This window comes from Pristis pectinata, chromosome 2 (genome assembly GCF_009764475.1).
Source record: "Pristis pectinata isolate sPriPec2 chromosome 2, sPriPec2.1.pri, whole genome shotgun sequence".
Taxonomy (NCBI): Eukaryota; Metazoa; Chordata; class Chondrichthyes; order Rhinopristiformes; family Pristidae; genus Pristis; species Pristis pectinata.
In genome coordinates, this window is record NC_067406.1 from 42,258,143 (window position 1) to 42,271,064 (window position 12,922).

Consider the following 12,922-nt stretch of genomic DNA (forward strand, 5'->3'; position numbering starts at 1 on the left):
ATCACTTGTCTGTGAATGTGCTCCATTTGGAGAGAGTGGATTCAGTTCCATTCTCAAAACACAGCTTCTCTGTGAAAATTGGCAATGGAATTCCATACTGAAATGAAAGAACAAACCCTTGTGGCAGGTCAAGACCTGAGGTAAACAATACAAGCAGATAATAATAGATGGAGAAAGCCAGCCATAAAATTTTAATGTAGCAATCCAGGGAGATCCTAACTTCTTCTGTCTCTTATTGTTTGCTGAATTATTCATTTTTCCACAATTTTGCAATACTCTCCCCAGTTCTCATAGCAATTACTCTTTATGTGAAGGGAAGAAGAAAAAGTCTAATTCTAACATGAATTATCAGTAGCTTTTACCCATGTCCCCTTGTTCTACAGTTTAAATTAAATTTGTTTTTTGGGTCAACTTATCCTTACTGTTAACAGTTTTATATAATTCTATAAGGCAATTTTTTGAATTGCTAAATAGAAAAGCTCTGCTGTTCTTCCTCCTTAATTCAAACCCCAACACTAGGGGTCAGCCTTGTGACTTTTCTCTGCAAAGCCTCCAGTACTAGAATAAGAACAAAAAGGAAAAAAGGCCACCCAGCCTTGTGAACCTGTATTCCCTATGACTTAGGTAATGACTGATCTGCACTTCAAATCCTTTCTTCCTTATTCTCTTGATACTCCTTGATTCTACTGCTTTGGCTGGATAATTCAACATGTTGTTAACTGTTGGGTTAATTTTATCACTGAGGCCACTAGTCTCTTTCGGCATAATCATTGATTATTGCAGTATCACTCATGGATGATACGTGTACATTATTTCCTTCCTACATGGGTTACATTTCATTTGCCTGCTTACATACTTTGTTCTACCCATTCTGTAATTGTCTGCCCCATCCGATTCTTCTTAGTGAATTAGAATAGTCCCTTTGAACCCTGTGTAAATGGAGTCATTAAAAGAGCTTTGATGCTTGAAAGAAAATCTTCAAAGCACAGAATCCTCTGATGGTTGCGTTTTAGCAAATCATGTTAGAATAATTTTCTCAAACCAGGAAAAGGCACTGTTATTGATCTCATTCATATAACCCAGCACATTTACATTTTCAGAATTGATATTGCACATTATTATGATAACACAAGAACTTCAGAAATTAACCTTAATCACAGATCATAGCTGCTTCTGCTCTATTCTAATATATTTCCTATGATAGAAAATTCTTACCACGTTTATAACTCTCTTATTAAGCGTCTGTGTTATTTCAGTACTTCTATTGTGTTAGTTAAAGGAAAAAAATCAGAATTTCTAACCTCCACTTTGAGGAAGTTCCTCATTCAGATAAATCCCATGAAGCACAGGCACATTAATGCAGCCTGCAGGAACCAGGCTCATGAGATATCTGGAAATGTGGAGGTTTGCATGCTTGCAGTTGGATAAGGCACTGTGAAACAGAAGGGCAGCTATCTAGATTGCTTTTGTGTGATCTGTTCCTCCCAGGTTTACAAAATAGTGAGGATCGGTTCAGATTTATCAGCAATGAAATTAGTTGGAGCTTTTATGACACCAGTTTCCATCCCTATACATTGCAATCACTCCCCAGAGTAAGTCATTGAGATATATTTGCAGCCAATCTGATCATACCAGTTTTGCATTGATGGGTGAGGCTGAATATTTATCTAGAAGGGTCCCCAATGGAAGAATCTGCATGAATGTTTCAATTGACCTATTCACTGTGATCATGTGGCTAAATATTTTGTAAATGTCCAACATATTTCAAAATTGTACATCATTCATTCATGCCCAGAAATTCAGTCATGTAATATTGCCACTTTCAGTATATGTAGAAAACTTGTGTTTCCTGGAGTTAAACATGATTTTCATGGCTTTTGGGTTGTATTTTTCCACTCTGGACATTTACCTGGGCATATTCCTATCACAGGGAGATCCTGAATAAATCATAATTTTATGATTGAAAACATATATGATTGCATAATTGTAAGTTTGTAGCATTGTTGAAAGAAATTAGATCACATGTCATTGGACACTGCTCAATCATGCTTTAATCACACTACTTCAATGTGGTTTTGTGACCTAAAGGTACCTCCATAAGCAGGTCCTAGCCTGGCAATGGGAACTTGACTCAGGATTAAGTCAGGTCACCTTTAATTTAATTACCTATTAGTGCTTCTTCAGTGCCTCAGTTTTGAGTCCCTCATCCCAAAAGGTTATGTTTGATTCCTCCACCATAATCTCCCAAACCCTTTCCCGACTCACCTATCACCTTTCCCTGTCACCTGGCTCTAAAGATTTCACTCACCCAAAGCCACACCTGACCAACTAATCAGTCATCAGCTTCTGACCCCTGCCCCAATCTCCATGATTCAAGGTAGTCTCACCATTCCTCAACTCTATCCCCTGCAATCATTGGATCCAGTCCCAAGTCCAGACTGTTTTCCCTTGCATGCAAAGCTTTTCTTTTTCCATAACAACTTTTTTCGATAACCTTGCCTTTGCCATGGACATTATTGAATTAAAGGCCCAGAGCCAATTTAGCAGTTGGTATGTGTGCAGTGACTGGTTAATACACTGCAATGGGTACTGATAAATTTCCACACTTTGGATTAGGGTTGCTGTACTAAATGTTATGTCCCTGCCTTATTCGTGTTTATATTCTTGCATTCTTTCAATTTCTATTGAGTAGCAATTCTGCAGCAATCTACATTGAATTGGCCATCTATCAGGGGTGTATTTCAGGCATTTCCTACAGGTGGTTGACTTTGTGATCTTAAAAGAAGAGAATGATTTAATGGCAATCATGTTTGCTGACAACTTTCATCATTTTTTCCCATAAATGAGTGGTTATCAAACACCATTTATTACATTATTATGATATACATAAGGAAGAAGGAATTGGTTTTCTTCATGCCTTATATATGGGCAAAAAATAGAAGTTGGAACACCAGTTTCATGGTATAGTCAAGGTATAAGGGGATGTCAGGGGTAAGTTTTTTACACAGAGAGTGGTGGGTCCATGGGGGACACTACCGGCAGAGGTTGTGGGGACAGATACATTAGGGACATTTAAGAGACTCTAAGATAGCCACATGAATGATAGAAAAATGGAGGGCTATGTGGGAAGGAAGGGTTAGATAGATCTTAGAGCAGGATAAAATGTCAGCACAATGTTGTGGGCTGAAGGGCCTGTACTATGCTGTAATGTTCTATGTTCTATGATTTCCTGTAGTGATATTTTAAGCGCTATCAGGTGTCCACCATAGAACAAGTGAATTTTACTCAGCCCACAGTAATTGTGTGCACTTCAGGTTGCCACACAATGGTAAGGATATGGTTATGTTAGAGAGAGTGCAGGATGTTGTCTGGATTGGAGGAATTTAGTTATGGGCAGAGATTGGATAGGCTCGGTTTGTTTTCCCTGGAATGAAGGAGGCTGAAGGGTGACATGATAGAAGTGTGTAAAATTATAAAAGACAGTGATAAGGTTGATAATTGATACCCCTACCAGGGGAAAAAGATTTCAAAAACAAGAGGTCACAGGTTTAATGTGAGGGGAAGGAATTGTAAAAGGGATTTGAGGGGAAAGTTTTTTTTACAGAGTGGTTGATATCTGGAACTCACTGCCAGAGGAGACAGTGGAGTCAGAAACAATCACAATGTTTAAGAGATATATGGACAGGCAGTTAACTTGGCAAGGCACAGAAAGATACAAGCAAATGTGATTAGTGTAGAGAGGCAAAAAGGTCACCATGGACAAGGTGGGCCCATTAATGTGCTGTAAAACTCTGACTCTAAAGAGTAAAAGTAAAATTCAAATAACCAAATTGACATGTAACTTCTGATGTTTTGATGAAGTCTATTCCAAGACAGTAACATTGCAAAATAGTTTGGGTGATAGGATGGATCTTCAAATATTTATTTATGCATCATTATTTCACTCATTTGTGTTAAGCCTGGATTTAATTCACACTGTTCCATTTTGTTCTAACTGGTTATGTCTTCTGCAGGTAAACATGTTTGTTGAGGGGTTCCATGATGCCATTGTTCTTTATGCCAATGCACTTCAAGAGGTTCTAAAGCGAGGATACAGTAAAACCAATGGATCACAAATTGTACAGAAGATGTGGAATACAACCTTTGAAGGTAAAGAAGTAAGATAAGATATCTTTATTAGTCACACGTACATTGAAACACACAGTGAAATGCATCTTTGCATAGAATGTTCTGAGAGCAGCCCACAAGTGTTGCCACGCTTCCGGCGCCAACATAGCATGCCTACGTCGTCCTAATCCTAACAGAATGTGGGAGGAAACCCACACAGACACGGGGAGAATGTACAGACTCCTTACAGACAGCGGCCAGAATTGAACCGTGGTCACTGGCGCTGTAATAGCATTACGCTAACCACTACACTACTGTGCCTGCCCTTTGCCAAAGTACCCATTTATGAGGACCTGCATCCATTTCGATATACCAACGACACAATTTCAAGGACTTCATCTGTTTTTAAAAGCTATACATGTCTACAAACATTGGTAAAAAGCACTAAATAACCTGACCGAATCAGATATGTAAATTGAAACATATAATAAGAGTGATCTCTGGTAGAAATCAGAGAATTAAAATGCATTGAATTAGTTTGGTAATAATGTGACACTGATCGTGTCTGAATTCAGATTAAAGCAGGTATTCAAATTCAGATTTGAAATTAAAATCTGTTCAATTCTCATCCCCAGTTTATGCTTGTCTGAATTCAGCTCTTCCCTTGGATGTGTAGTAAATGTTTAAAATATTTAAAAAGCATGTCATACTAAAAATATATCTCAATTCACAGTATGATGCACTCCCACAGCGTAAGTACAAAATAGATAACAATTAAAGATTTAAGGAAATGCTTAGTCTATTAGAAAACAAAACAAATGTAAATGATGAGGCGATACTTTCAGTTGGCTGAAGTTTAATAGTAGAATCATAAAGTTGTACAGTTCAGAAATGGGCTCTTTGGCCCAACTCAACCATGCTGACTGTGATGTCTACTAAACTAATCCCATTTACCTGCGTTAGTCCCATATCCCTCTTCTCTTTTCCTATCCAAATACCTGTCCAAATAGCTTTTAAATGTTGTAATTATATCTGCCTCTAATCATCTCCTCCAGTGACATTCCATATAACCACCTCCCTCTGCAAAAAAATTACCTCTCAGATCTCCATTAAATTTCCCACCCCCCCCCCCCCCCCCCACTCCCCTTAAACCTATGTCCTTTAGTTTTAGACTCCCCAAGAATGGGAAAAAGACTCTGACTATCTACCCTATCTTTGCCTCGTATTCTCATAAACCTCTATAAGGTTGCCCCTCAGTCTCCTATGCTCCAGTGAGAACAAACCCAGCCTATTCAGTCTCTCCTTGTAAATAAAGCCCTCTATTCCAGGCAATATGCTGGTGAATCTCTAATGCACTCTCTCTGATTCTATCACAGCCTTTCTGTAGTGCAGCAACCAGAACTATACACAATACTCCGTGCAGCCTAACCAATGTTTTTTTTTACAGTTGCAGCATGACATCCCAACTCTCATAATCAATGCCTTTGTTTACGAAGGCAAGTATATCAAATGACTTCTTCCCTATTTTCGGCAAACTATGGACTTGCACCCCAAGTTCACTCTGTATGTCAACACTCCTAAAGTCTCTGCAATTTACTGCATACGTCATAACACAATTTGACCTCCTAAAATGCATCACCTCACACTTGTCCGGATTAAATTCCACCTGCCACTGCTTCGCCAAAATTTCCAGCGGATCTATGTCCTTCTGTATCCTCAGACAACCTTCTTTGCTATCTAAAATGTCATCAATTTTTGTGTCATATGCAAACTTACTAATCAGACCACCTCTATCCTCATCCATGCCACTTATATATATTGACAAACAACAAAGGTCCCAGAACCGATCCCTGTGGTACACCACTGGTTACAGACTTCCAGTCAGAAAAGTAACCCTCCACCATGACCTTCTGCTTCCTATCACCAAGCCAATTCTGGATCCAGTTTGCCAACACACCTCAGATCCCATATGCTTTAATCATCTGGACGGCCCTACTGTGCGGGACCTTGTATTGGTATTGGTTTATTATTGTCACTTGTACTGAGGTACAGTGAAAAACTTGTCTTGCATATCGATCGTACAGGTCAATTCATTACACAGTGCTGTTACATAGGGTTAGTACAGAGTGCATCGATGCACAGAGTAAAGTGTCACAGCTACGGAGAAAGTACAGTGCAATAAGGTGTAAGATCATAACAAGGTAGATCATGAGGTCAGAGTCCATCTCATCATATATGGGAAACATTCAATGGTCTTATCACAGTGGGGTAGAAGCTGTCAAAGGTCTTGCTAAAGTCCAAGTACACCACGTAAGCTGACCTGCCATCAGCAATTTTTTTAGTTACCACCTCAAAAAACTCAATCAGATTTGCAAGACAGAATGTCTCTTGCACAGTACCATGCTGTCTCCCCCAGTCAGTCCCTGATTTTCTAAGTGAACATAACTTTGGTCCCTTAGAACTTTTTTCCAATAATTTTCCAAAATAAGGCTCACCAGTTTCCTGACTTATTTCTACTCCCCTTTTTGAATAAGGGACAAACATTTGCTATCATCTAGTCTTCTGGAGCATCACCTGAGGTTAACGAAAATGCAATATCTCTGCCAGAGCCCCAGCAATCTCCTCCCTTGAGAGGAGAATTAAGAAATGCCTGTGATGGGTCTGTGCAATTTTGCATACAATGCACCTTGCCAACCTGGTGGAAGATTTTCAGTATGAAAAACTTGTAATAAAGTCACAACCTTTATTCTAAGAAGCAGTTCTTGAAATTCACTACGTGTTGCCCACATTTTACTACTAGATTAAAAAAACAGTTCCTCAGAAAACTTGAGTACAATCATTCACATTCTGTTAAACTCAACATAGTAACAGACATAACCACTTAAGCCAACAGTATAAATGAAGAATTTTCTGTCAAGCAAATCCTTTCATGAATGATATCAACCAAGGTGGTGGACAATGCAGAAAAAAATGGGCATATATGTGAATAAGGATCTTTATAATCGCCATCCAATAGCAACAGTAAGATCAGTGAGTCAGAAACATTAGTTTTATGTTTACTATAGTGCTTCTATTCCATAAAATATAAATTAGAATACTTAAGCGCATCAATAGGACTGTTTCATCTTTGACTGAACATCCTTAGACACCTCATCAGATGAAATATTAACAAATGTTTTAAACGAATTCAGTTGATCAAGTTGCATGACTTGTATTAAATAAAGCAATTCCTAATGCTAGTTTCTTAAAGCTCCTCATTCTTTTGCCTTATCAATGCTTTGGTCCTCTGTTTCTGAATTCTGAAACCATCCCAATTCTCCAGCTTACTTCTGTTTTGACAACATTATATGTTTTTCCTTATGAGCTAATACTACCTTTAGCTTCTCATGTTAGGCACAACTGGACCACCCTGTTGCATTTATTTTTACCTTAAAGGGATATATATCCCTTGTAAACAATGTATTAATTTGTTAAATGCTTGTTTCGTGTCATACCTTTTAATGTAGTTTCCTAATCTACCATAGCCAACTGATACCTCATGCTGTTTTGGTTTGCTTTATTCAGATTTAAAACCCCACTTTCATATTGTATTAAATCACTTGCAATTTTAATGCAAAGTTCTAACATATTATGATCACTGTTCCCCAAAGGCCCTGTAACTACCAGATCATCAATTAACCCTTACTTATTACACAATAAAATAGCCTGTTCCCCCATTGGTTCATCTACATTCTGATCTTGAAAATCATTTCAAGACTGAGATCCATTTTTGTTGGATATAAGTATTCGATGAAATGGATCTTTGAGGCTCAGGTCAATAATGATCTAATTGAAATGCAGAAGAGTGAATGGTGCAGAACTCTTTCAAATGCTTGCATATGACTGTCTCTGCACCACATTCTTCTTGCAGGGAAGATTGGTGAAGTTCTAGGGGGCTATTGTGCTACACAAATGCCAGGAGGGGCACATATTACTCCTGTGAGTTAGGCATTTGGAAAAGTGTTATCATCTGGCTGATCTGGCAACCTGGAAGTAACCAAGTTGTTGAGTTGTTCTGTCTAGCTCTTGATGAACTCTTCAACAACTGAACTTTGGAAGGGACACAGTTCATGGCCTGTTTGAGAAACACATCACAGTGTACCAGAGGGAGTGGTGTGGAATTTTCTCTGTCTGTCCAAACATATTTCAGACAAATCTATGTTTGAATTGGCCTGTATTCAGAGTCCCTTTGTCTAAAAAAAACAAAAGCAAAATCATTTTAATGACTCTAATATTAATTATTGTTAAGGCAAGTCATGTATTCTAATAGCTGGAATTATCCAGCATTCTCTTAACTAAATTAGAAAATAATATGGTATCTGGAACGAACACAGACATTAGAAAACAATGTCAATTTATTTGGGAACGCCAACAAAAATGTTGGAAGAAGAATGGGATTTCCTGTTGTATATTTCTTCATGAATCTGTTGAATCATCTCTTGTTTCATTTGGAATTGAAGAACTTTTTTTCATTAATTGATTTCATCATTTGGTGCATTCCATTTATCAGGCATAGCAGGCCAGGTGTCAATTGACGCCAATGGAGACAGATACGGAGATTTCTCTGTGATAGCAATGACTGATCCTGCAACTGGTACACAAGAGGTAATTAAAATCATTTCTTTAAAGTTACTTCTCAGTGAAATTTTTTGTGATGTAATCATAAATATTTGTACAGGACTGAATTAGCAGTTTATTGTGAATTGCTGAATATGCCCTTCTCTGGTATAATAATCAAAATTCATTATTACTTTATTCAATTGATTGTTTATATCCGTGCATGATTTTATTTAAATACTTGAAAACTAAAGGTTGATGGAAATGGTCATTTACATTTCCCCATTGTTACCAAAAACATTTTGGGCATAGAACTAATTTGGACAAAAGGAGTAAATGCACATTCATCTCAGAGGGTTTGCATTTTTTACATTTTCTTTAGTATTGCCATCAGCAAGAGAGGTTTTTCAAGGTGGCCGGAGAGTGTGCAGATTGTGTATTATCTTATATAAGTTATTGCATTGCAGCAGCTGTTACAAAACACATTCTTTTCACCTCTTGGGTATCAAGCTCCTTTGGCTCCAAAAGCACTGAGTACGTTGCAATAATATTCACTGTGTGCCATTGGATGGATTTACTTTTGTTTCCTGGTACATAACATAACTGAGTAAATCTTACATAATTAAAGTTGTCAACTATTTTTGGGCAACTATATAACACTGAAGAATTGCACATGTTGTTGAACCATTTGCTGCCTTTTAATTATCTTGTGTTACCAAAGTACCAAAGCTATCACACTATGTATGTTGCTTATAGTATGTATCTCTGAGACAGATGTTACTGAAATTGGTGCAATGTGCCAAATTGCATCCTCCTTTATTGAAATATACAATGATTCTACAAACAGAGCGCGATGAAAGCATTTATCTTTCCCAAACCTATCAAATGTATTGCTTTCCCAAATTTGAGTCCTTTCGTTGGTGACCCATATCCCTTCCCCATCACAGCCACTTTTTTCCAATCCTGTTCCAAAACAGTATCTGGCAGTATATTTATGGTTGTTTGTGGCACTGAAATTGTGCTTGTTGGTTTTTGATTCTAAAAAAGAGAGGAAGTTATTGTTTTCTTGGCTTTGGTGAAATGCACAGAATATAGGTCCAAGGGATGAAATAACTTTCAATTATATAGATCCTCAATTCTTCTGTGTTTACTTGATTACAGGTAATTGCTGACTACTATGGCTTGAATGGCACCTTTGAACTTAGGCCAAATGTGAGACTTCCCTGGGCAAATGGAATGCCACCTCCAGATGAACCAAGCTGTGGTTTTACCAAGGACAAAACTGCCACCTGTAAATCATGTAATTTTTCTTCCAATATTGAACTTTTCTCTCATTTCAAAAGGAATTGGGAGAATATAAATTAATGAGTTATATGTATAGAAACAGGTCCTTTCGCTCATTGTATCTATAATTAGACTAAGACTTAGATTAATCAATTTTTATTCAACCCGTATTCCCATCAACTTCCCCCAGATTTTTCTAATCACCTACACACTAGGAGAAATTTGCAGTTGCAGATTAACCTGCCAACCTGAGTGGCTTTGGAATGTGGGAGTAAACGGACATCAGGATTAAACGTGGGTTGCTAAATTACAGAGAGAGCTTACACAAATTGGATTCATAGTCTGAGAAAATTGAATTATCCTGTGGAAGTGATAGTTGGCGATGAATGTAGGTGGGTGAGGGGGAGAGTGTGCAGGATCAGGGGCCTGGTCTACAAATTAGAGTCTGGCCTTTCAGAAGTAAAACTGACAAACATGTATATGCAAAGGGTGGCAGAAATTTTGAACTCAATTCCATAACTGGCTGTTGTTAATTATAAATCTGGGACTAGAAAGTTTTTGTTAACAGAGATGTTAAGGATATGGTTAAAAAGCAGTTATATGGAATTAAGTCACATATTAGCCTTGATATGGTTGAATGATAGAAGAGGCGTAAGGGCTAATTCATTTCCTCTTTTTCCTACGTTCCTTTACACAAGAGATGATTGGGAATCATTTTTCTTTTATTCTGCTTTTTGAGTTCAGATGATGAGTTCATTGCAGAGTAATGCTTCAGTTTAAATTGGAGCAGAGGTAAATACGAAATGGATTTATAAAAAGTAGTCACTGAAAAACATTTTTCTTTAATATGGCAAAATATAGTTAGAGAAGTGCGTTTTCCAAATATCAGCCTTATTTAATCTGAATAACTAATCCGTATGATCAGTAACATCTTGTCTTGTTCTGTGTAGGTGGGCTTGGAGAGTCTGCAGTCACAGGCATTGTAGTCGGCTCACTGTTGGGATGTGCACTGCTGCTCGCTTTTTACTTGTTCAGGTAGGAATTACCATTTGGGAATTAAGCCTGGTGAGGAAAATAAGAATCATTCCCTTTTACTAAATATCTGCATGGACTTATTCTTTTACTTAAATAGCTTGGGCATTTTAAGAAACAAGCCTTTATTTCACTCCGCTTTAAAAAAAAATCTGCTGGCCAAAATGCATTTTGGCATTTTGTTAGATGTCTCTTAATTCCATGTATACAGGGTTCTCAACTGGTAGGACTTTCTCAGAGCTCAAGGGGCTCTGCATAGGCCACTAGTTTGATTTAAATGAATGAATAAAATTACTGTAGCATGCAGAGGTCCTCCCTGACACCAGTGACATCAAGCAGTTGGCCTTACTGAGGTAAATAATCAGCTGTTGTTGAAATAAATGTCAAGGCATATTTTAAGAACTAACTCATACATCACCACACAAAAAAATGTCAAATTGACAACTTGTTGCTTGAAACATGCAGCTCTCCTTTGAGTTTGTTTTCTTAGTAATAGCTTATTTCCTAAGTTTTATTTTAAAGTTTTAACAGCAAAAGAATTTCTCAGCTGAATCCTTCATGTGACCTTCCAAAGGTTCTGTTTTACACTTGGGTTTGACTGTATGATTTCATTTCCCCTGTGGATATCACACTCTAGTGTTAATGGTGGAAAGTAAACTATATTGGAATGCAGCCGAGCTGACTGAGGTCAAAGTACCGTAGCCCGAGGCAGGGTTCTATAATTTTGAGGGCAAAGGGTAACACAAGGGCAGCGCAAAAGGCAAGGGTTGCCTGTTCTCATTTATCAGAACTACTTCTTAAGCTTACTATGCCTTTATTCTTCCTTTAATAATGTAGGCGTCATATAATCACCCATATCCATCGGAAGTAGGGGCCCATGTCTCTAGACTTGATCAGTAAATGCGCTACTATAGGTGCGTGTTATCCTCACAGCAATCCTCAATTAAATGCCGTCTCCAAATCTATCGGTCCAATCTTTTCAGTGTCGGTGGTGGGGGAGGGGGTGTGGTGGCTGGCAATGGCAATGTTGATACATGGGCACTATTACAATATTATACATCTGAAGGCTTAAAGCTTTTCTAGACTGAGTTATCATACTTCTAAGTTACCAAAGTTTTTTCCCATTGATATTCTTCCCTCAAATTTAGGGAATACAGTAAATACAAGAGAAGAGATTTAGTAAATATTGTGGCATGAGCACCTCTCAGTGAAGGATTCCCGGATAAACCAGGTTGAATTCATTACAGTCACAGGGGTCATGGAAAGGCCAGGGAAGCTAGGGAAATCAGGGAAGAGAACAGTGATGTCCTGAAAAATATCGATATTACAGAAAAGGAGGTGTTGGTGGTAGAGATGGATAAATCCCTGGGGCCTGACCAAGCATATCCTAGGATGTTGTGGGAAGCAAGAGAAGACATTGCTGGGGTCCTGGCAGAGATTTTTGTATCTTTCTTAGCCTGGAGATTGGCTAATGTTGGGGCCTTATTTAAGGAGGGCTGCAGAGATAAGGAAACTATAAGCTGGTGAGCCTAAAATCAGTGGTGGAAAAGTTACTGGAAGGGATTCTGAGAGACTGGATATATCTTCATTTGGAAAGGCAAGGATTGATTAGGGAAAGTCAGCATGGCTTTGTGGATGGGAAAATGTGTCTCACGAATTTCATTGAGAGTTTTGAAGAGTTGGCCAAGAGGATTGATAAGGGCAGGGCGGTAAGTGTTGTCTACATGGACTTTAGCAAGGCTTTTGACAAGCTCCCACTTTGTAGGCTGGTCTGAAGGGTGAGATCTTATGGGAACCTGGGTAAGCTAACCAATTGGATACAAAATTGGCTTGGTGGAAGGAGACAGAGGGTGGTAGTGGAGGGTTGTTTCTCAGATTGGAGGCCTGTGACCAATGGTGTGCT

General features: G+C 38.3%; 2 protein-coding genes across 3 annotated transcripts in view; both read left to right on the forward strand.

Annotated features, from left to right (window-relative positions):
* LOC127579985 (involucrin-like) overlaps window positions 1–12,922 on the forward strand; it is a 513,761-nt gene that overhangs the window by 366,425 nt on the left and 134,414 nt on the right. The gene's annotated exons all lie outside the window — the stretch shown is intronic.
* The window catches only part of npr3 (natriuretic peptide receptor 3), an 81,280-nt gene that overhangs the window by 46,502 nt on the left and 21,856 nt on the right, over window positions 1–12,922 (forward strand). Inside the window, exons 4-7 of one of the 2 annotated variants that reach the window (XM_052033020.1) lie at window positions 4,014–4,149; window positions 8,657–8,751; window positions 9,865–10,003; window positions 10,938–11,022. In XM_052033020.1, the coding sequence (XP_051888980.1) occupies window positions 4,014–4,149; window positions 8,657–8,751; window positions 9,865–10,003; window positions 10,938–11,022 (455 nt within the window). The remainder of the gene's footprint in view (window positions 1–4,013; window positions 4,150–8,656; window positions 8,752–9,864; window positions 10,004–10,937; window positions 11,023–12,922) is intronic. The other variant, XM_052033029.1, reaches the window with a different exon arrangement.